This window comes from Biomphalaria glabrata, chromosome 17 (genome assembly GCF_947242115.1).
Source record: "Biomphalaria glabrata chromosome 17, xgBioGlab47.1, whole genome shotgun sequence".
Lineage (NCBI taxonomy): Eukaryota > Metazoa > Mollusca > Gastropoda > Planorbidae > Biomphalaria > Biomphalaria glabrata.
In genome coordinates, this window is record NC_074727.1 from 12,206,848 (window position 1) to 12,227,556 (window position 20,709).

Sequence of the window (20,709 nt, forward strand, 5' to 3'; positions counted from 1 at the left end):
TTGTTATAACCAGATCTCTTGTTGGCCTATACATAACTAATGTTTGTTATAGAACAACAACTTGCTAGTATGTTCAATGCAGTTGTCTTCTTGCAGCAAGAAAGAACGTCTTGCTTAAATAAATCATTACAAAAATAATCTAAAACACAAACAAGACAAGCCAAATAGTATCTTTTTAGTTTAAGCTTCATCTCTCCCTTAGAATCACAGAATTGTAAATCATTGATAGAATTTATTGGGAATAGAACATCTCTTCTAACTAGAAATAAGGTTCTAAAATTTGCCTGCAAGTAGAAAGTTTTTGTTGCCAATTTTGAGTAGCTTTGTCATATTAAAATTTTTTATTGCAAGCTAAATTAGTTATTTAAACAACTATATTTTCAAGATCTAGAAATAAACTGATTCTCTGACAAGTTAGAATACACTGTCAATCAAACACAAGAACAAAAGTTTATACAGTTTTTATGTTAATTATTTATATGAACATATAAATTTTGTTTCCTTCAACTGAATATAGATAAAAGATTTGATGATCAAAACTGAACTGACTTGGTGTTTATGCTGTGATTATGGGATAATTTTGTTAATACTTTTTTTGTTTTGGATCCTATCCAGTTTTCCTTTATAAGATCCAATCCGCTGTTGCATTACATGTATTTGTGTGTATCTTAATGTTAAGGATCCAACCTCTTGATGTGTTAATCAGTTGTATATATCTGACAGTAGAACAAGACATATGTACATAGACATTTGGTTAACAGACATATGTTTTGTAAGTTCAAACAAGAAATCAAATGTTTTGAGAAATAAAGTCTTTACAGACTTTAATATTGGCTTTTTCCTTCATTTTCTTAGTATTTAAGTAAAAAAAAATGTACTGAATTCTAATACCATTCCTAGAATTGCAGTGAGCAGCCAGAATTTATTTTCACAATTACAATTGAAGTGGAATGTATCTTGTGACTTAAGGCAAAGAAAGGACAATACCTACATTTGAAAAAAAATGAACTTGATACACTGCTATGTTCTATTGAATAGTTTGACAAAACCCTTATTTATTGGCTTCCTTCAGTCATAAAATGATTCTGGATCATCTCATGCTGTACTTTTTCATGTGACTGTATAGCTCTATTCAGGAGAGATATTCACATCCACTTGCAAGGCAGGTAAAGGCGATATTTGCTTTGGTGATAGATGAACCAGACATTTTTTGTTAGGCTTGCTTTTCTTAGTGTTGAGGTCATTGCCTTTTCACTGTCCATCATCAAGAACCTATACTAACAATGAAATCTAGTCAGACTGCATATATCTGGAGATTAACAGAATATCAAATTAAGTCCTCTCAGCTATGTATGAGTTTCAGCTTAGGAAACAAATAATTTTGATTAGTGCCCTGTGGCATCATATTTCATAAGGACAAACTTGTTCTGTTTCTTTAACTTTGAAAAAATGCATTTCTAACTTTCTCAAGTAAAACAAATATATTTTGAAGACAATATGAAACTTGTCCAAGTGGTATTACCTTTGACCTGCCAAGACAATAGACCATAGTTTAAAAAAGGGAAGTAGAGAAGATTTATTCAGGATTGGATGCCCCTCCTCCTCCTATTGTTTCAATTTGAACATTAACTCTTAGTCTCCGTAATTATTTACCACATTCTGGTGAAATCAACGTTGGTATCATCAGTTAGTAGAGAAAGAGTTAATTGATGGGAATAAATTGTGAAAAAATTGTTATTGCACTTGTCACATCTAAAAGTCTCAATATCTTATGGTCACAACTTTACTTTGCTGCTTTGTTCAGGTCTATAATGGGAGCTTTAAATCATGTAAAAAAAATATGAGTGAAAATAATTGAGAGTAACTTGAGCTGCATTCACACATTTTAATGGCCTGAAACATGTGTTCACATTCTAGTTAAATCCCCTTGGGAAGAAGAAAATGATGAATCAAATGTCAATCGAGTTTTTTTCTGTGATTTATCCAATAGAAGTGGGGACCTCTCAGTAATCTCTGTGTCTTCGTTTGGCCTGAGTGTCTGTTGTGAGTTGGAGCTGAGATCAGTGTATTTAGTCATCTGAATATCTGACTTGTGTCTTAGTCTTCTGACACTAAAGTAGACTGAAGTTACAATCATCTGTTGATAATACAAAAAAAGGTGATACATTAAGCCAGGCAAATGTGGCTTTCCTTATTAATATGATACTAATATAGCAAAATTATTTCCAGGGAAGATAATATTTTGTTCAGACCTTAAGGTTTCTTTGACAAAAGGAGAACCATAGAGTAAAGGCCTACAGTCATGTACTTAAATTCTAATGCTTAATAAGGTATTGTCTTCAATTCCAAAGATTAAAGATGAGTGCAGTATTTCACATGACTACAAAAACCCAGTTGAGACCTACATATTTGGGCCACATATCTGATGCAGACAAAGCCATTGTATGCCAAGAAATTTATTTAAGTTTATGCCCCTGTTTTTGACAAGGACTTAAAAGTAAATTGTGTATTTGAAACAAAAATAGCTTATACCTACCACCACAAAAAAGAAAGAAGCAATTATTGTTGACCCATAAGCAAATCCAATTTTTTCAATAAGAGCTCCACCAATTGTTGGTCCAACAAAGGCACTGAAGAAACAAATAGTTATTAGGTATTTAAATTGAGTTTGCCCTAAGACAAACATAATAAGCTAATTTTTTTTTTGTACAGTTATATGATTAATTAGGAATTAAACTATTGTAGGCCTATCAAATAAGTCCACCTTTCAAACTAATTATACCATTAAAATAATATTGTTTCATAGAGTTTCATTTACTTGCTTCATACTAGAAATCAATTTCTTTTTGCAAAACAAAAAAAACTATTCAATAAAACAAAATTCTGAAAGAAAAAAAAACAACACCCACATGAGGATTCTTTAAATGTTGAATTAGTCTTTCATGATTTTATCCAAATTAATTGAAGAGCAGTACAGGAAATGCAAACATTTATCAAATTCAAGTTTTTAAATAACAAAATAAATGAAACAGAGGCTAATGAGTATGAGCCAATGTAAGTTTCTTAAAATGGACTTTTGGAGCACTATACTATATGACCTGTAGGGAAACTATGTGAAATGCTTAAAAGAACAATGTTTGACATCTAAGAAGTATTTCAACATTTGACATGTAAAAGTATTTTATTAGTTAAAACTATTGTACTTGCTATCTTCATTCATAAATTTATAAATTTAAGGTGTTGTAATCTATTCTGTGTAAAATACTTGATTATACTTGGCCATATCATTAGAGCAATTCATCAATGTAAGAAAAATATTTTAGATTTAATTATTATGAAAGATTAATAATTTGAAGGCACAAGAACAGGATTAATATTATAAGTCTAAAGTCTCCACAAAACAATCAGTTGAGCATTCATTAGTTAAGTAGGTAATTTAAGTAGATTTTTAAAAATTCAACAAAGTTTCCTTGCAAGAAAGCTACTACTGTTATTTTTACAAACTTATATCAACTCATTCTGTCTGTCTGTCTGTCTGGTACAAATTTTGAACACATTATTTCGAACACTTCTAATTCTCAGATCAAGTTGTTTTGAATGTTCCAAACAAATGTATGAAGCTAATTAAATAGTGCTAATTAAATTAATTTTGTTTGATATTGATTAAAAAGAAATATATCTTACAGTATTGAGACATGGCTGTAAATGTTAAAAATATTTTTTCTGTATTAGATTACTTCAAATAACAATATCATGAAACCTGTGTCACTTATAACCATCTTAAAAACAAGCTTTGTATATAAGTATAAATCAATCCGTTACTTACCCAAAACAGAAGGCAGCATTAAAAAGTCCTGAGACCATACCAAATGTACTTAAATTATCTGGAAATCCAAGTTCTCTAAATAATTAGAAAATAATACATCTATTTAAACAAAAAACAAGCTTTAAAGCTTTATAAGTCAAACAAATTGATTCCTATTAGTTTTCTTTTAGCTATTTGAACAAAAATATTGCTAGAAAAGTGTTCTCTGTCTTGGAATGTCAGAATTAAAAAGTGGTATTGGCTCAGGTTTGACAAACTAATTACAAGCTTTTTCTTTAATTAAAAAATGTAAAGTTTGCCCTTTCAGACCTTGCGATCTATGGGGCAGATGATGTTAAGGTCATCTGTTTCTATGGCCAATGGTTAACAAGCAGGGTGTCATGTGGCCAGCACAACGACCAACCACCTTTACTTTCCCAAACTAAAGTCAGGTACCTATTAGAGTTGGGTGGACTCAGGGGTGCCCTAAAAATCCTGAAATTCAAAATCCTAATCTTCACAGAGATTTGAACCCAGGACCCCAGATTTGAAAGCCAAGAGCTTAATCACTCAGCCATGATGCCCCATTTTAAAAATATAACTTTGAAAATAATCAATATCATTATTTTATTTCCAATATTCTACTACAGTAGAAATCAGTAAATTCGTCAGTTACAGACATGTAATGTAAGCAGAAAGGACTGAAGCAGTGGGACAACAAGAGTTTTTACATGTGTTAGTCCTGGACTAGAGGGAAAAAAAAGTTTGTTTTCTCAGTATCTTAAAATTATGATGTTTTAGCAATCAAGTATAATATGTCAGTTAATAATTTTAGCAAGATTTAAAAACTGGTTGAAGGTCTTTTAAAGTATTATACTGTAATGGTTCATATCAAAGCAACCATACTATTATAGTTATTTTTTTTATATATTGCATTCATTTATCTTATAACTTTATATGCTGAAAAATTTTGCTCTAGCAAATGCGATAAGAAATGTGTTTACCTGGCTCCTATGACTAAACATTTCATAGTTGGCACTATAGAGCATCCAATGGTTAGTCCAAACAATATAAGACCCACAGTAACTACCCATAATTCCCTGAAAGATTTTTTTAAAAAGTTTTTCTTTATAATTTAATAAAACTTCATCATACTATATTTAAAGACTAGTAACACATTTTCTTATATCTATAATTAGAAACAATAATAAATGTAAAATATTTCACTATTAATTACTTGCCTAGCTAAAATGTAACAATATTCATAATCACTTGCCTAGGTAAAAAAGGTAGTAATGGTGAAGGTCCAACAAACAAGAATCCTATGGTGCAGACAAGATTTCCCAAGACCAACAAGGGAGACTGAATGTCCTTTGAGAGATAAAACAATAATAAATACATACATCAGGTACTCTGAGGTTAGAAATTGATAAATGTTTTTTATTTTAATGTAAAAAAAGGAAATATATTCATACAGTTATTACAATAAAAAAAAATAATTTTAACAATTATTTTAAATATAAAAAAGAACTTCCTTTAATGATAATCAAAATTTATACATAAAACAAATTTAAAAAACTGCTTCAATCCATATCTTTTTTTTTTCTCAAAAGTTACAGTTTACAGAAGCTATATACAGAACTATTAAATTTCAAACAACATTACTTACTTACTTTCCTGTCACTGATGTATCCCCACACTGGAGCCAGTATGGCATGTAAACCTGGACCAATGATAAAAAACAGGCCAACTAGAAGTGTTGATAGACCAAACTATAAAAAAAAGTAAATAAAGTGAACATTATTTCACATTTCAAATTTCATTTAATGAAATGGATTAAAACACTTTTTCTAAAAAAAAAAACACCGTAATTTGGAAGTAAAAAAATACTGTAAACAAATACCAATCTTTATTGTATAGCTAATAAAAAGAAAGAACAACAAAGCTTGTCTGGAGTTAAAAGATTAAGGACGTTTTTTTACTTGCAGATCCAATGCAGACAAAAACACAGACAAAATTTTTGTTGAACACTTAAAATAGCATGAACAACATAAACTTTAAACAAAAATTAATCTTGAAATACACACAAGCAAAAGTCTTATACAAATGCTCCTTCTTCCCTAGTGCTATTAGAGTGTGGAATGGGTTGCCTGAGCCAGCCAGGAATACCAGTGACTTGAGAGAATTTAAGTCATTTGTTAACATGCATGACTAGATGCATGACGCATAGGACGTATTCATCTTCTTTTTTGAAGCAATGTCTGTACTATATAAGATAAGAAAAAGTTCTAAGATTTTTTTTATAGAAAAGATAAGGGAGGCAAACCTTCCACATTTGTATACTACAACCTCAGAAGTAAGTTCAAAACATCAGACTCTGTCTCTCTTGCATTCAAAACTAATACAGAGATACTAATACTAAGAGAATGAAATGTGATATGTGATCCATTGTTTTGTATAATGCTGTATGTACCTGATCCAAGTGATCTGAGAGTGTAGGGTCCAAGTAAGAAATTCCACAAGCTCCTGCAAATATAGACAGACTGGAGACCCAGACGATGACACTTCTAAGTAAGGAAAATATTGAGCCATTCTTTTGTTTGACAGTGTCTGTTTAAAGAATTAATGTTTAACATGTATTTTCTTCTTGAAGAAAGTTTTACTGCAAATATAATTAACTATATGTACAGGACAAGACTATTTTAAATGTTAAATTGGCAAAAAACAAACCCCATTTGGGCAGCTGTTTGAGACAGACAAAGCTGTTTGAGACAAACATCCATAAAAAAGCTAAAAAGATTCTAGAAATTAAAAAATCACCCGTTGGGTCAGGATTTTGTGATTTTACCTTCACAAAAGAGATACAAGACACAGATAGCAAAGACAAACAGACTCAAACACTCTTTTGTTCCCCTTGGCAATCAAATTATTAAATAGAAACTATCTGATATAAATTTTTCACTTGTAAATTATGAGTGAGTCTGGTGTGAATGTACATTTTGGTTTTCTTTAGTTGCAATGTTTTGTTTTGTGTAATACACAAATTGTAAGACAAATTTCCTTACAGACAATAAAGATTATTATTATTATAATTAAATCTATGTAAGTATTAATTTTTAATAATAGCAAACTAATTACGGAAAAATAAAAATGTGTAAGACTCATTTCTTTTTCAAGCTGGAATAAGTAAAAACTTTATAATTATATAAATCTATTTAAGAGAAATAAATATGAAGTTAAATAAATGTTATACATTCTAATACCTTGAGGCTGGGGTAGACAGGTCAAGATTGTGAGTCCACTGCTACAAATGATGACACCAATCACCCAAAACGGCATTCCAAACCCACCAAACTGTTTGGAGAGTAAAAGTAAATGTAAATGTACTAGTACCAAGTAGATAGAATTAGAAGTAATACACATACACACATAGTTACCTCATATAAAGCTCCACCAATAGTTGGACCAATCATAAGCCCAATACCAACACAAGTCTCAAGTGTTGCCTGAAATAATAACAAGAAACTTTACCAAAGAGCATGCAAAGTATTCCAATTATTTTAATTAAGGAGTCAAAAGACAGTGACCTATGACTTTTAAACCTATATCTAGTAAATGATAAAATGGTTTTGAGGTCTCTTAGGCAACTGTTGGGGAGGTGGCTGAGAAAATGATATAGTTTTGAGTCTATGCTATAAAGTTCCCCTTTCAGACCTTGTGACCTAGTGGTCTATAGGGCAGATGATGTAAAGGTCATCTGATTCTGTGGCCTACGGTTAACAAGGTGTCGTGTGGCCAGCACAATGACCAACTGCCTTTACTTTTTCCCAACTAATGTTAGGTACCCATTAGAGCTGGGTGGACTCAGAGGCGCCTAAAGATCCCCAAATTGAAAATCCCAGTCTTCACCAGGATTTGAACCCCGGACCCCAGTTCGGAAGTCAAGCATTTTATTGCTTAGCTACTGCGCCTCCTCTATGCTATAAAGTAAGGAAAAAGTGTATTAACAATGAACATTGTTTTATTTGTTATACAGGTTTTGGTTCTTATAAATTATTATGTCCAACCTCAAGCCTTCTACAGAATGACAAGATGAAAGAGACAGGATTAAACTCAGTACTATTGTAAAGATAGCAAATACAGCACAACCATCCAATAATTTCATATCCTCTGTCTTTTGTTATATTTTATCAATTTATAAATATTTAATTGTTGTGGAAAAACAATTCAAAAATAGTTTTTGATCAAAAACAAAATCTTTTTTTTAAATAATCAATTTCAATGCTTTCAAAGTATATTTAGTGTTACTGTAAATTTTTTAAAAATTTATTTTTATACTCCTTTGATGTAAACATCTATTATAAAATAAATTTAAGATAATTAAAGCAAATTCAAATATCTGAAAGCAAGTTTGAGTAATTTAGACACAAATATTATCCTTTGTTAAGTATAGTCCTTCATTATTGTAGCCTGCATATCTCTAAATAGTAAACCTACCAGTAGAAATTTATATTTGCATAAAATGTCTTTAGCTATTTAACTCACGAAGACTGAGCCAATGTGATTAGGAAACTCATTTGAAACAATAGCAAAACTTGCTGTAGAGAAAGCAGCCACACCAATAGCCTCTACTGTTCTGACTATGAAAGACATGGCAATAAATGGTGTACCAGAAGGTCCTTGATCTAAAAATCTGTTACAAATAGAGATTAGTTAAATAGAAGATAATTGTTACATATTTCTGAATATACAATAATCAAAATCTTTTAACTAACTTTGTATGATCACCAAAAGCCATTCACATAATATAACAGAAAAGTTGGTCTACATTTTGCCAATCCTTGATCCTGGCCACAGACTTAAGGCTTTCCCAGTTCAAAGTTTCATAAAAGGGATTTATTTCAAACCTTTTTGGACACTTCAAATGAGGTTTATGTTTCGTGTTATCCAACCAATACTTCTGCAGGCTAAATTTGTCTAAATGCTCCATTTAAGTGTTTTAAAGGATGATTTTGTTTCACAAAATGTCAAACTGTCTCAGTTTTCATTGATTCCAACTTGTGACCAGCTCCTTTTGTTTTGTTTTCCTTATTATTAACTTTCAATATTCCTAACTTAATTTCTCTTTGAAACTCAATATGCTGTGTTCAGCTTCACAAATACGTAAGAGTAAGTCAATATAAATATATATATAGTTTGTCCATCATGGTTTGATGATGACCACTTTTGTCATCCAGAAGGCTGAGGGCATTGCACTGGGGTTTTGTGCCTCCTCATGTGGCTGGTGAGACCTATGTGAGCCCAGAATGTTTGGCTGCAAACTGGGCAGGTTATTCCAGCAGGAGCATTTGCATACATCAGTATACTTTAGAAGTGGACAACCAGCAGCTCTCCTTCCTTTTATTAGATCACCATACAGAATGTCTTGGGGGCTACTTATAATATTACTTAAGTACCAGTGATGCTGAAAGGAAGTTTTCATATCATTAATCATGATTATTTGTACAGTACAACATTTTCGTAAATGTTTGAAGTACAAAAACAAAATCTAATAAAATACTCAGAAAGACACAAAGAAAAAGGCACTATTCTCATTCCATATGCTAGGACAAATTTGCTATTAGAGCATGGAATGGGTTGCCTGAGCTAGCAAGGAAAACCAGTGACTTGGCAGGTCATTGGTTAATATGCATGACTTAATGCATGAAGCAAAGTATGTATTATATAAGATAAGATAAGATATAAGGCTTAAGCTAATACACTTAATGATTATTGGACTTCCATCTCACTAAATTTAAACTACAGTTTAACTCTCAGACTTTATATTTCAATAGAGATCTTAAATAAATATGGGTGAAATAAACTTTATATAGTTAGTTTAGTTAAAAACATTTAAACTTGTATTGTTGTTGAAGTAGATTTTTCCAAAAAGTCTCATTAAAATTAAAGTTTGGACTTACCCAAACAGAATAGCACAAACCCCTGCTGTCATTATACCACTGACATATGTAAATTTGGCACCAATGTGAGTTATCTGAAAAAATAAAACTGCAGCATTGCAACCAAACTTGTGTAATATTTAAATCAATGAAAATTATGTTTTGCATATTGTAGATCTAGGATGAACTTTGAGAAAAGCTAATTTGTGAAAAATTCAAGATGATTTTAACTAGAATGGCTCTAGCCAATCAATTTTCAATACTGTAAAGCTATTAAAAGTACAAAACAGTTTCAATGTTTAGTTAATGCTAATTGTATATCTCCTGTAAAGACTGAGAATATTAACAGAAAGAAGGAAAACAATGGCAGCCTTCCTGAAATGAAAAAATAAGAATTATGAGACATTATCCTGTTTTTGTTTTGTTTTTTCTACTGACACTAGTGTGCATGTTTAAAATAATTAAAATAACAATTTAAATGTTATACTTAATTGTAATAGGATATAAATGAGCTGACTACTTACAAAATTGCCAAAGAAAGGACTTGTCACAACAATCACTAACTGGAAGCAACTAAACACCAGACCAATCACTGTGGAGGAGACACCTTTCTTTGCAGCCTGCAAGTAGGAATCATTTTGTTTAAGGCCCACTTGTGAGTTTTTGTTCAGAATGTATGCTAATAAAATTTTCCAGTTATTTCTTAAAATATATTAAACGGTTAATTTTTTTTCATACATCATTTAGACCTACAATGGCCCAAATAAAAATATTCCAGATCCATAAGACACCCGCGAAGTTAATGCAGAGCTAACCTTTTTCTGTGTGGCTAATAGTTTATAAATGTTTAATCTATGTAACATTTTAAACAAATTAATTCCACTTATCTTATTCATGGCAAACCAGTAACACAGACTAAAAACGCAAAATACCTAGGTGTTATAATAAATGAAAAACTGTCATGGAATCCACATATTGATGAAACTACAAAAACATCAAACAAAGCATTAGGATTTATTAAAAGAAATTTCTATAAATCAAATAAGAAAATAAAACTAAAATGTTATTTAACCTTGGTTAGGCCAATAATAGAATATGCATCCTCTGTTTGGGACCCCTCAACTCAAGAAAACATTAAGAAACTAGAACAGACACAAAATAGAGCAGTGCGATTCATAACAAACGAATATTCACATTTGACTAGAGTAACACCTTTAGTAAAATCACTAAATTTAGAAAGCCTTCAGGACAGAAGGCTCAAAAGTAAAGTAGCAATAATACATAAAACACTGAACCATAATCTTCAAATACAAAAACAAAATTTAATAAAATACTCTGAAAGACACAAAGATAAAGGCACATTCCTCGTCCCATATGCTAGGACAAATTTGTACAAATACTCCTTCTTCCCTAGTGCTATTAGAGCATGGAATGGGTTGCCTGAGCTAGCCAGGAAAACCAGTGACTTGGCAGAATTTAAGTCGTTGGTTAATATGCATGACTAAATGCATGACGCGTAGGACGTAATCATCTTCTTTTTTGAAGTAACGTCTGTATTATATAAGATAAGAAGAAGAAGCATTAGAACAAATTTTAATGATTTCTCGGAAGACTAGAAACAACTAAAAGACTCTACCACCATAGTGACTATTAAATATTATAGATCTAGATCTAGGAGTAGAACCTTGATCAAATGAACTCTAGAGTATTCAAGTACTTAAAGGTCTCTGTATTCCACCTTTTGTTAAAAAAATGTTTGTAAAATGTTTTACATGTTTCGGATGTTCCTTCAGAGTTGAAGATAATTACTTCCTAGTCCAAACCTCCCGCAGGACGACGGGGGATGGGAGCGGGCAGGGTTTGAACCCGGGACCATCGATAAATCTGAACGACAGTCCAGCGTGCAAACCGCACGACCAGGCAGCCATCCGACCAGGCAGCCATCAAAAAAAAAATTGTTCATGACATGATTAATATTTGTGAAATTAACTACAAACACATTACTAAGCTTTAGATCTAGCCTTTTCAATTCTTGTTTTAAGATATATATAGATCTTACCTCTCTCGGAAAGAAAGGTGCTGGTAAAGAGTAAGCACATCCTGCACCAAAATTAGCGACAGCCAACATAAAAAGTGTGTACTTGCTTCTGTGTGGCATTTGTGAAAATTTCATTACCTCTCCTGCATTTTCTGTTATAATTTCATCCGGCAAAGTTGTGTGCCCATTTCCTACGCTTATTTTGTTACCACTGCCGTTAGTCTCTGACACCATACATTTGGAGGCACTGTTTCTTCTTTCTTCCCTTGAATTAGAAAGGTTACCTCTCTCGATGGTCTCACTATACACCTCGGCTACTGAATGCCGATGCAAGCTTCCTGTGTTTTGTCTGTGTCCCATTGTGTTCACGTCTTTTATGTAGCTACCAGACTTGGTGAACATGAACGACGACGAGGATAAATATGGATGTGAACTGGAACTCATTGTCTGAAGTGTTGGCTTTGCAGTTGAACTTATAACTCAGATGCTTTAGATGCCCTCAAAAAGTATCTGTCTTTTCTGATGTTGCAGAGCTTTAAGTCTGGTGGCAAAGATTGGAAGACACTTTACGTTTTTATTGAACAGTAATGGATACTGACAACTTCAGTGAAGTAGGCCTAATGGTTACTGACAACTTCAGGGAAGTAGGCCTAATGGATGCTGACAACTTCAGGGAAGTAGGCCTAATGGATACTGACAACTTCAGGGAAGTAGGCCTAATGGATACTGACAACTTCAGGGAAGTAGGCCTAATGGATACTGAAAGCTTCAGGGAAGTAGGCCTAATGGATGCTGACAACTTCAGGGAAGTAGGCCTAATGGATACTGAAAGCTTCAGGGAAGTAGGCCTAATGGATACTGACAACTTCAGGGAAGTAGGCCTAATGGATACTGACAACTTCAGGGAAGTAGGCCTAATGGATGCTGACAACTTCAGGGAAGTAGGCCTAATGGATACTGAAAACTTCAGGGAAGTAGGCCTATGACATTATAAAATACTTGACCATACACATAATCTAATTGTATTCTACTTGGTCACTATTTAAACTTATATTGAACTGTTTGAAATAGAAAAACAAGAAAAATATTTTAAAAAAATACTTTAAAAAAAACAAAAACGAAGCTTATATTAATTGTAATTGTATAAATTAGTTTGGTTCAGTCATGTTTAATTATATGCTGAATTGACCTAGACATAATAAATCAGTGCGATTAGAAATATTTTTGCCAACTGTTTTTGCTTAGCTTTTCGCTTTCTCAATGCGTTTAGCTATGATCCTAGCACTTGTCTGAACCTGGTGTGAAGGGAGGATGGGGGAGGGGGTATCCTGGTTCGTTTTTTTTAAATGCATAAAGAAAAGCTCAAGAGTCTTCAATGGGACTAATTTACTTATACAACATCTGTCAAGTACGATTTCTTTCCCTTGTTCAAGATACTAAGCAAAATATTTAATAACCAATAGTTAATTAACTAATTGGTTAATTTTTTGTATTGATTCTTGTGCTGTCATGTAAAAGAAATAATAGTGCAAAATTTCAGCTTAATCCGATATTGTGTTTCGGAGAAATAACGTGTACAAACTTTTTACCAAACAGACAGACAGACAGACAGACAGAGTGAGTTGATATAAGCTTTTTAAATGTCTGTATTCAGCAAATAAAACAGTTCATTAATATGCTTTACAAGAAGCTGTAGAGTAAAATTAAAATGTTTAACCCTAAACAATCCGAGGAGCTTTTGTTGAATTTGCACTAGCCTAGATATATCAAGCACTCAGAGTGATGTCTTTTCAATCCGATGTTCTATTGCATTTAAGCTGTTGGACTCACACTTGGTTTTAATCAGAGCTAGCAATTAAAATGTCAAATGTATAATGTCAAATGTTTAATGTCAAATTGTACTGACTTATAAAAATAGCTTAACACGGGGGCCATTCCAAAGTCGGATGTATTTTCTCAAACATTCCCACAAGATTTGAGGAGATGCATATTGAGCTTTTTATTTGTCAGGAGTGAAAATTATTTTACAGAATCGTGGACTTTTTAAACATGTTAACAAAACTACAAAATCGCAATTATGACTAAGCTTTTAAGAAAAAGAAGAAAAGAGCAGTTATATTGCAGATTTAATTGTAAATTCAACAAGCATAACTTAAAATTGTTTCTGTCTTAAAGGTAACGAATTTTAAAACTTGACTTCTTTGCATTCACATATTCTAGCACGTGCATGCAAATAGAGGAATAACAAAGGGGACATTACAGAAAGTAATAAAATTGCGACTTTTGAACAGTATTGAGTAAAAGAAAACCCCTTAAAGAACGTGGTTGTCGCAAAATTTCACATCTTTCGAATATTTATGAGTGAGTTCTGTGGTTTAAACAAGACTATACTATAGTTCTTCTTTCAGACCTTGTGATCTATAGGGCAGGTGATGTAAATGCCATCTGTTTTTGGGGTGCACAACGACCAACCTCCTTTACATTTCCCCAACTAATTTCAGGTACCCATTAGAACTGAGTGAACAGAGTCGACTTAAAGATCCCGAAATAAATTTAAAAAAAAAAACAAAATTCACCAGGGGACTTAACTCCGTCACCGTGCCTTCCTAAACCAGAAGATATGAAGGAGATGCACTGAAGTCAAAGGCGAACATGTTCACATTTTATGATAACGCCTGCTGGTCGTAGGACACGACACCGAAATAAAGTAGGACATGCTGATAGTCTGGTAACTAAAATTAAGTATTTATTTAATACTCAAATAGCAAAGGTCACCCAAATCGAAAGCCTCTCAATTACCACATTTAAAAATTATATAACTTTGTAAAAAAAACAGAAAAAAACTAAAACAGATAAACGAATGAGATATTTGTTTTATTTTTTTCTCTCTGCTGGAATGCATCAATAACGAAATGACAAGCTATTTAAAGAGACCTAGAGACCTACATACCTGTTACTATGATTGTAACATTTTCCATGAATAGTAGGCCTAACATTTAATATAGTCTAACCATACATATGAAATATAAGCTCACCTATTGAAAACAAGTCTAATAGCCGACATCAATCTACATTTTTGGAAACAGTTACACTTTAAAAATAGCAGGCCTACTAGCTTATTGTTATAAAGTTAACAAAAAAAGCCTACTAATTGTTAAATGTATTAATCATATTGTAAAATTAGCCAAGGAATCATGAAAGCCATATCACGGATTCATAAAAAAAATTACAAGCTTGAGCTAGGTGTTCTATTAACTGCATTCTTAAGAGTCTAAATATAGATCGAAATAAGCCTATTAATGGGAGGTAAAAAAGTGCACAAGCAGACGTCAAGAAAATTGTGATGTGGAATTAAGGGAAAGGTGGTTCTATCGATGAGTTTATGGGATAAAATAATCATCGGGTATTGATCATCTGGACTAATCGAATCATTGAGGTAAGAGAAATTAATATGGAACACATATATATATGGTAATAGCAGAAAGTGATTCATGAGTCTTAGACTCTATGACACGAACCCCCGTGAACTATAGGCCTACGTATAGGGGATGGATTGGTGTGCAATCAAGAGATTCAATAATATTCGATAGGGCCTACAAATTATAGTCGTTGCTTGTTACTAGGGTTTTTAAAGGGGATAAAGCTTTAGTTTATTGAATCAGCAAAAAATAATTTCTATGGGCTTTCAATCTGTAGGCCTAATACTCTGTTAAGAATGTGTTATTATGCGCCTTGTTTTTTTTTTTCAATTTGGACGGAGCAGATTTCTGTAACCTTTCTCTACTTTGTTTTAAACAGTTAAATTAATATAAATTTTAAAATGGATGTCTACTTTATGAAGCTAATGTCGGTCTATGATTTCTCATTCATTTTTTTTGGTAATACTTCATAATATCCATAAGGAGTCTTTCCTTTGAGCTTTACACAATCATGGATCTAGATCTAGTTCAGTATTTTACATTTCTATATCTCAAAACATTCCCAGAGTTGACACTGACATAAGAAAATGCGCAAAATATTTCCTGTATGACTATTTATTTATTCAAGCCCTTCTTGACTCCAAAAGAAACATTTAGGTCAAATGTGGTAGACTAATTCACGCTGAAGACGTATAACATAGAGCGTATCAAAAAATATTTAGAGTCATGTGAAACAATTTCATTGGTGAAAAGACGTATGCCAAATTCAATTAAAGCATTCTGACCAAATATAATGGTCAAACCGGTGTTGCAAATTACCTAGTATTTTTCGTTCCCAAAGATATAAAGACTCTAACCTAAAGACATAAACCGTTATAACCGTTTTCCGTGTCCCCTTCCACCCATCTTCATCCAAGTTTGTCCATCCTTCCACCCACGAAGAGAAGACAAGCAAACAGCAGGAATCGTTAACAAAAAAAAACAGTGTGTAACTAGGCCTACTTTTAGTCATATGTAGTAGGTAGGCCTACTTTTAGTCATATGTAGTATGTAGGCCTACTTTTAGTCATATGTAGTAGGTAGGCCTACTTTTAGTCATATGTAGTAGGTAGGCCTACTTTTAGTCATATGTAGTATGTAGGCCTACTTTTAGTCATGTGTAGTATGTAGGCCTACATATATGTAAGAACAAAAATGATCGCTAATTGCTTCTTTACCTTTACCAATCCCTTAGTCTGTTGGACCGTTGGGGCACCAGGCAAGATTTGTCTCCATTCCTTCCTTTTTTTTTTTTTTTGCCTTGTTTAGAACCTCTCTCAATGGCAGGCCCGTCCATTCTTTAATGTTGTCCTCCCATCGCATTTTCTGTCTGCCTCTTCTTCTTCCCCTGGCACTGTTCCCTGAAGGAAGGTCTTTGCGAGCCCCGTAGATCTTGTAATGTGGCCAAAGGTTTTAAGTTTTCGTCTTTTTACAATAGTTAGCAGGTCGTCATGGGCTTCGATCGCTACAGTAACCCTGTCTCTGATTTCTTGGTTTGTGATGCGGTCTTTGAATGTGATGCCTAGGATCCTTCTGTAGCATCTCAATTCCATTGCTAGGATCCTCCTCTCAAGCTCTGCATTCAACGTCCACGACTCGCAAGCATATAAAAATGTGGCCATGACCAGAGAGCGCATCAGTCTGATTTTGGTGCCGAGGGCTAAGCCCTTATCTTTCCATATTATTTTAAATTTTGAAAGGGCTGCTGTGGACTGCTATTCGGGCCAATAGTTCGGGTTTTGTTCCCTCATTTGAGACAATAGCTCCGGGTTATTTGAAGCTGTTAACACTAGTTAGCTTTTCACCTCCAATACTGATGCCTCTTTTAAAGCCGTGATGGCTCTTGGTCATAATTTGAGTTTTTTTTCGGCATTTATTTGCATGCCATATGCTGCGGAAGTCTTGTCAATGCGCATCACCAGGTCAGCTAGTTCTTCTTCTGTCCCTGCTAGGCCGTCAATGTCATCTGCGAAGCGCAAGTTAGTCATTCTTCTTCCTCCAATGCTAACCGTACCTTCATAGCCCTCGAGGACATCTTCCATTCTCCTTTCAAGGAAGATATTGAAGAGTGTTGGTGACAGAAGGCAGCCTTGTCTTACTCCAACTGTGGTTTTGAACCAGTCCCCAATATTATTGTTGAAGTACACCGCACTGGTGGCATCCTTGTAGAAGTTCTGGATAACTTTGATTATGTTTGATGTAATGAACAAAACTGCTCTACAGTCTCTACTCTCCCTTTCTCTTTCTGATAGGGACGGCCTTTGATAATTGGAGCCTTAAGCGAAGTGAATTTGGTATGCCCCCCCCCCAAAAAAAATGGAAAAACAAATTAAAAAAACTGTGAAAAAATATAATTACGCAATTTTTATTTAAAACCTAGTGTTCTCTAACAACAAGACTGAGAGCAAGTTAAACTATTTGTTCTCTTAAAATTTTTTTTTTGAATCCTGTGCGAGGCCTCCACCGATCGGAGGTCCTAGGCGCTGGCTTGTTTGCTTATGCCTAAGGCCCACCCTGGTGATAAGTTACAATAAGATAGACAACGAGAATCTTCGTTCAAATCTCCAACAGAAATTGTTTTATGCTAATCACTATGGATACGATATTGTAACCAAGTTTGAAGTGCACTTTTTTCTAAGATGACATTATTAAGCGAAAGTGTACTTAATAATATGTTTTCATCATAGACATAAAATTTATAGTTTTCATGTATGCATGTAGCTTTATGCTAATCAGGTCCTTTGTATTAATATGCCTACGTAGTGTTGTGATCTGTGGTTACTATTTATTTATTATTTATATGGATAGGTGAGTACTGTTAAATTACTTATTTAATAAACGTAAGCTACAAAAAAATAATAATAATAAGAGACTCCTTGGTATAACAACACAATGGTATTCTCGATTGGAGCATAATGTCCTCTGGATGGGTGCAAATGTCATTTCTTTCTTGTTTAGAAACTGGCATGTCACTTTCTTAAACTTTGAACTGTCGCGTCATCAGTTTCTTTTTATACACATTTCTTGTTTGTTTATAGTGTAGGCTATTTTCTTTATAGATGCATTCTTATCAATTGTTATCCTACCATTACATTATACAAAAAGCTAAAACCCACGTTAGAATGACACTTAAAAGTAATTGTTAAAAATTTAATCTCGTGATCATTGACTTCATCGTTGATCTAAAGTGCTCGCTGTCACTACATAAATAGTAACTTCACACAAATCTAGTGCTATAAACCCCACATAGATCTAGTACTATACTTCTGATGAAATTTAATGCAACTATTTTTTTTAAGAATTAATAACATGAAATAAAATGATGCATTCTCTACTTAGAAAATGTCAGAGGCTCATTCGGAGAGGACATAGTGTGTGGGAAAAAAAAAGAGGGGGCAACTTACCTACTTCTGATAATCCAATCACGTGATGGAATGTCGCGTCTAGATAAATGGTTTATCTCGTGAGCATTGATCCGTTCATTTGGACAATGGCTACATCTATGTTAATGAAATATACAACCAGAGGACTAAACTGACTAGTTACACATTGTGTATTTCTCAAAAGACTGACCTTACCTTACAGTTGTAACCACTCGAGTCGTGCATATAATAATTGTAGTTAAACTGAACACATTTCCCACACATACACAGGTATACCTGACCATTACATCGACACACCTCTAATCGTATGAAGTACCGTGATGGCACAGTCCATACACTGCGTCACTTGCTTGACCGCTACTTAGATACTGATAACTATATGTCTTAGGATGTGCAAGTCATCCATATACACTGACACACAAACACACACACACAGGACCTCCACCCTTTCATTATCTCAAATGGTTTCTAAGTTTTATTCAATTCAAAGAAACCCTTTTTGTTACGTAAACTAAATCTATATTTCCGTAAGACAAAGTTGTACCAATATAACTACGAAATCATTATATATTTTAGAACTATTTTTTCGAAGCTTATATTAACTCACTCAGTCTGTTTGGTAAAAAGTTTGTACAATTTATTTCTCCCACACCCGATTTCGGATCAAGCTGAAATTTTGCACAATTATTTCTTTACCTCACAATACAAGAATCAATAATAAAAAAAAAACAACAATCAGTTAATTGGCTTTTGGTAATTAATTATTTATACCACACATCTGTCAAATACTATTTCTTTCCCTTGTTCGAGATACCAAACAGACAAAGTGAGTTGATATTACCTTTACCTATCCCTTAGTCTGTTGGACCGTTGTCCTCCCTGTCCTTTGCCTTGTTTGGAACCTCCTTTAATGGCAGGCCCGTCCATTCTTTTATGTTGTCTTCCCATCGCTTTCTCTGTCTGCCTCTTATTCTTTTTCCTGGAGTTGATATAAGCTTTGTAAAAACAAAACTAAATTTAAGCTTGATCTGATTTCTTAAGCAACTGCACTTGCTAACGATATTGAACGGGATGCAGAAACTGCATAAGTTGTGTGACAGTGTAGGCTAACACCTACGGTATCATGTCCAATTATTTATATCAAAGTATATTAGTATAGACTTAAATGAAATAGAAAAACTGAAGGGCTTGATTACTGTTAGCCAGAACTGAGAGGAGGACTTCTGTCAGCCTCATTGCATATAGGAAAATCTTTTCCAGAGCATTGAGGGTACAGGGCGATTTTTATCGTATTGAATATTTCTGAGAACTTTTTTTTCAACGCAATATAGTGTTCTTAAGTTGTTATGAGTTGTTACTAAGACCAACAAGGCCCCTTACATCAATCACCCCATGCTTGAAGGCTACCATGATATGATGACATTGCAGTATTTCAGTTCTAAGTATTGATTTTAAAAAAATAACTTGGAGAAGAAAAGAAGTGGGTGAAATATAACTAACACTATCACTCGTCACGCAACAATAATTGAAGTTCGTGCGTCAATGTAGGGGAAGTAACTCGCAGATGTGTTAACTTCTTTGTTATCAAGTTGTTCATGTTACATTATTTAGCACACAAAAAAAAATAATAATTAAGCGTACAATGACGATTAAATTAAATGGTTAATAAGGTTCACTCTTAGTACTTCTAGATACTGCAACACACTCAAGAAAACACGTAACATTATTAATGCAATGAGATGAATTATTATCATTGTGATACGCATTAAAAAAAGGAAGGGGTGTGGGGGTTGATACCAGGAGACAGAAGGGGGAATAAAGCTGAAAAATGAAAGCCAAAGAGCGGGAGGTGGCAACTGGAAGGGTTGTATAGGATATATAACTGGGCGTGTAGGTATCTTTTGAATCCCAATGCAAAAGGATGGCTGCCTGGTCGTTGGCTATGCACTGTGGACTGTCTTCTCAGTGGTCCCTGGTTCGAACCCTACTCAGCGATAGCCCAGACGATCTGTGATATATTTGTACCAAAAGACAGTTTAAAATTTTGGAGAATGCTATTTGGCACTACGATAAGACATTGTTCAGC

The 20,709-nt window shown here is 33.5% G+C and overlaps 1 protein-coding gene across 5 annotated transcripts; it reads right to left on the reverse strand.

The window, feature by feature from the left end:
• Positions 1-179: 179 nt before the first annotated feature.
• On the reverse strand, positions 180-18,967 carry LOC106077760 (MFS-type transporter SLC18B1-like). Of its 5 annotated transcripts, none has more exons than XM_056016077.1 (14): positions 18,814-18,967; positions 11,804-12,323; positions 10,269-10,364; positions 9,766-9,839; positions 8,351-8,498; positions 7,243-7,311; positions 7,069-7,159; positions 6,279-6,415; positions 5,479-5,577; positions 5,082-5,176; positions 4,810-4,905; positions 3,827-3,901; positions 2,537-2,630; positions 180-2,137 (listed from the first exon to the last, which is right to left on the reverse strand). In XM_056016077.1, exons 2-14 carry the CDS (start codon positions 12,224-12,226, stop codon positions 1,907-1,909), a joined length of 1,728 nt encoding a protein of 575 aa, XP_055872052.1. In that variant the 5' UTR covers positions 12,227-12,323; positions 18,814-18,967; the 3' UTR covers positions 180-1,906. The 5 variants fall into 5 exon arrangements, with proteins under 5 accessions (XP_055872052.1, XP_055872051.1, XP_055872049.1 ...); XM_056016076.1 differs by having other exon boundaries at positions 18,649-18,967; XM_056016074.1 differs by having other exon boundaries at positions 18,645-18,967.
• Between the last annotated feature and the right edge of the window lie 1,742 nt (positions 18,968-20,709).

What these genes read in the sequence shown, in the direction of transcription:
- LOC106077760 (XM_056016077.1), bottom strand. Translation starts at nt 12,226, where the DNA reads ATGAGTTCCAGTTCACATCCATATTTATCCTCGTCGTCGTTCATGTTC. An exon ending in CACCTTTCTTTCCGAGAGAG is followed by an intron (nt 10,365 to 11,803) that starts GTAAGATCTATA and finishes TCCTACTTGCAG; the next exon opens with GCTGCAAAGAAAGGTGTCTC. An exon ending in CTTCTTTCTTTTTTGTGGTG is followed by an intron (nt 2,138 to 2,536) that starts GTAGGTATAAGC and finishes TATTATCAACAG; the next exon opens with ATGATTGTAACTTCAGTCTA.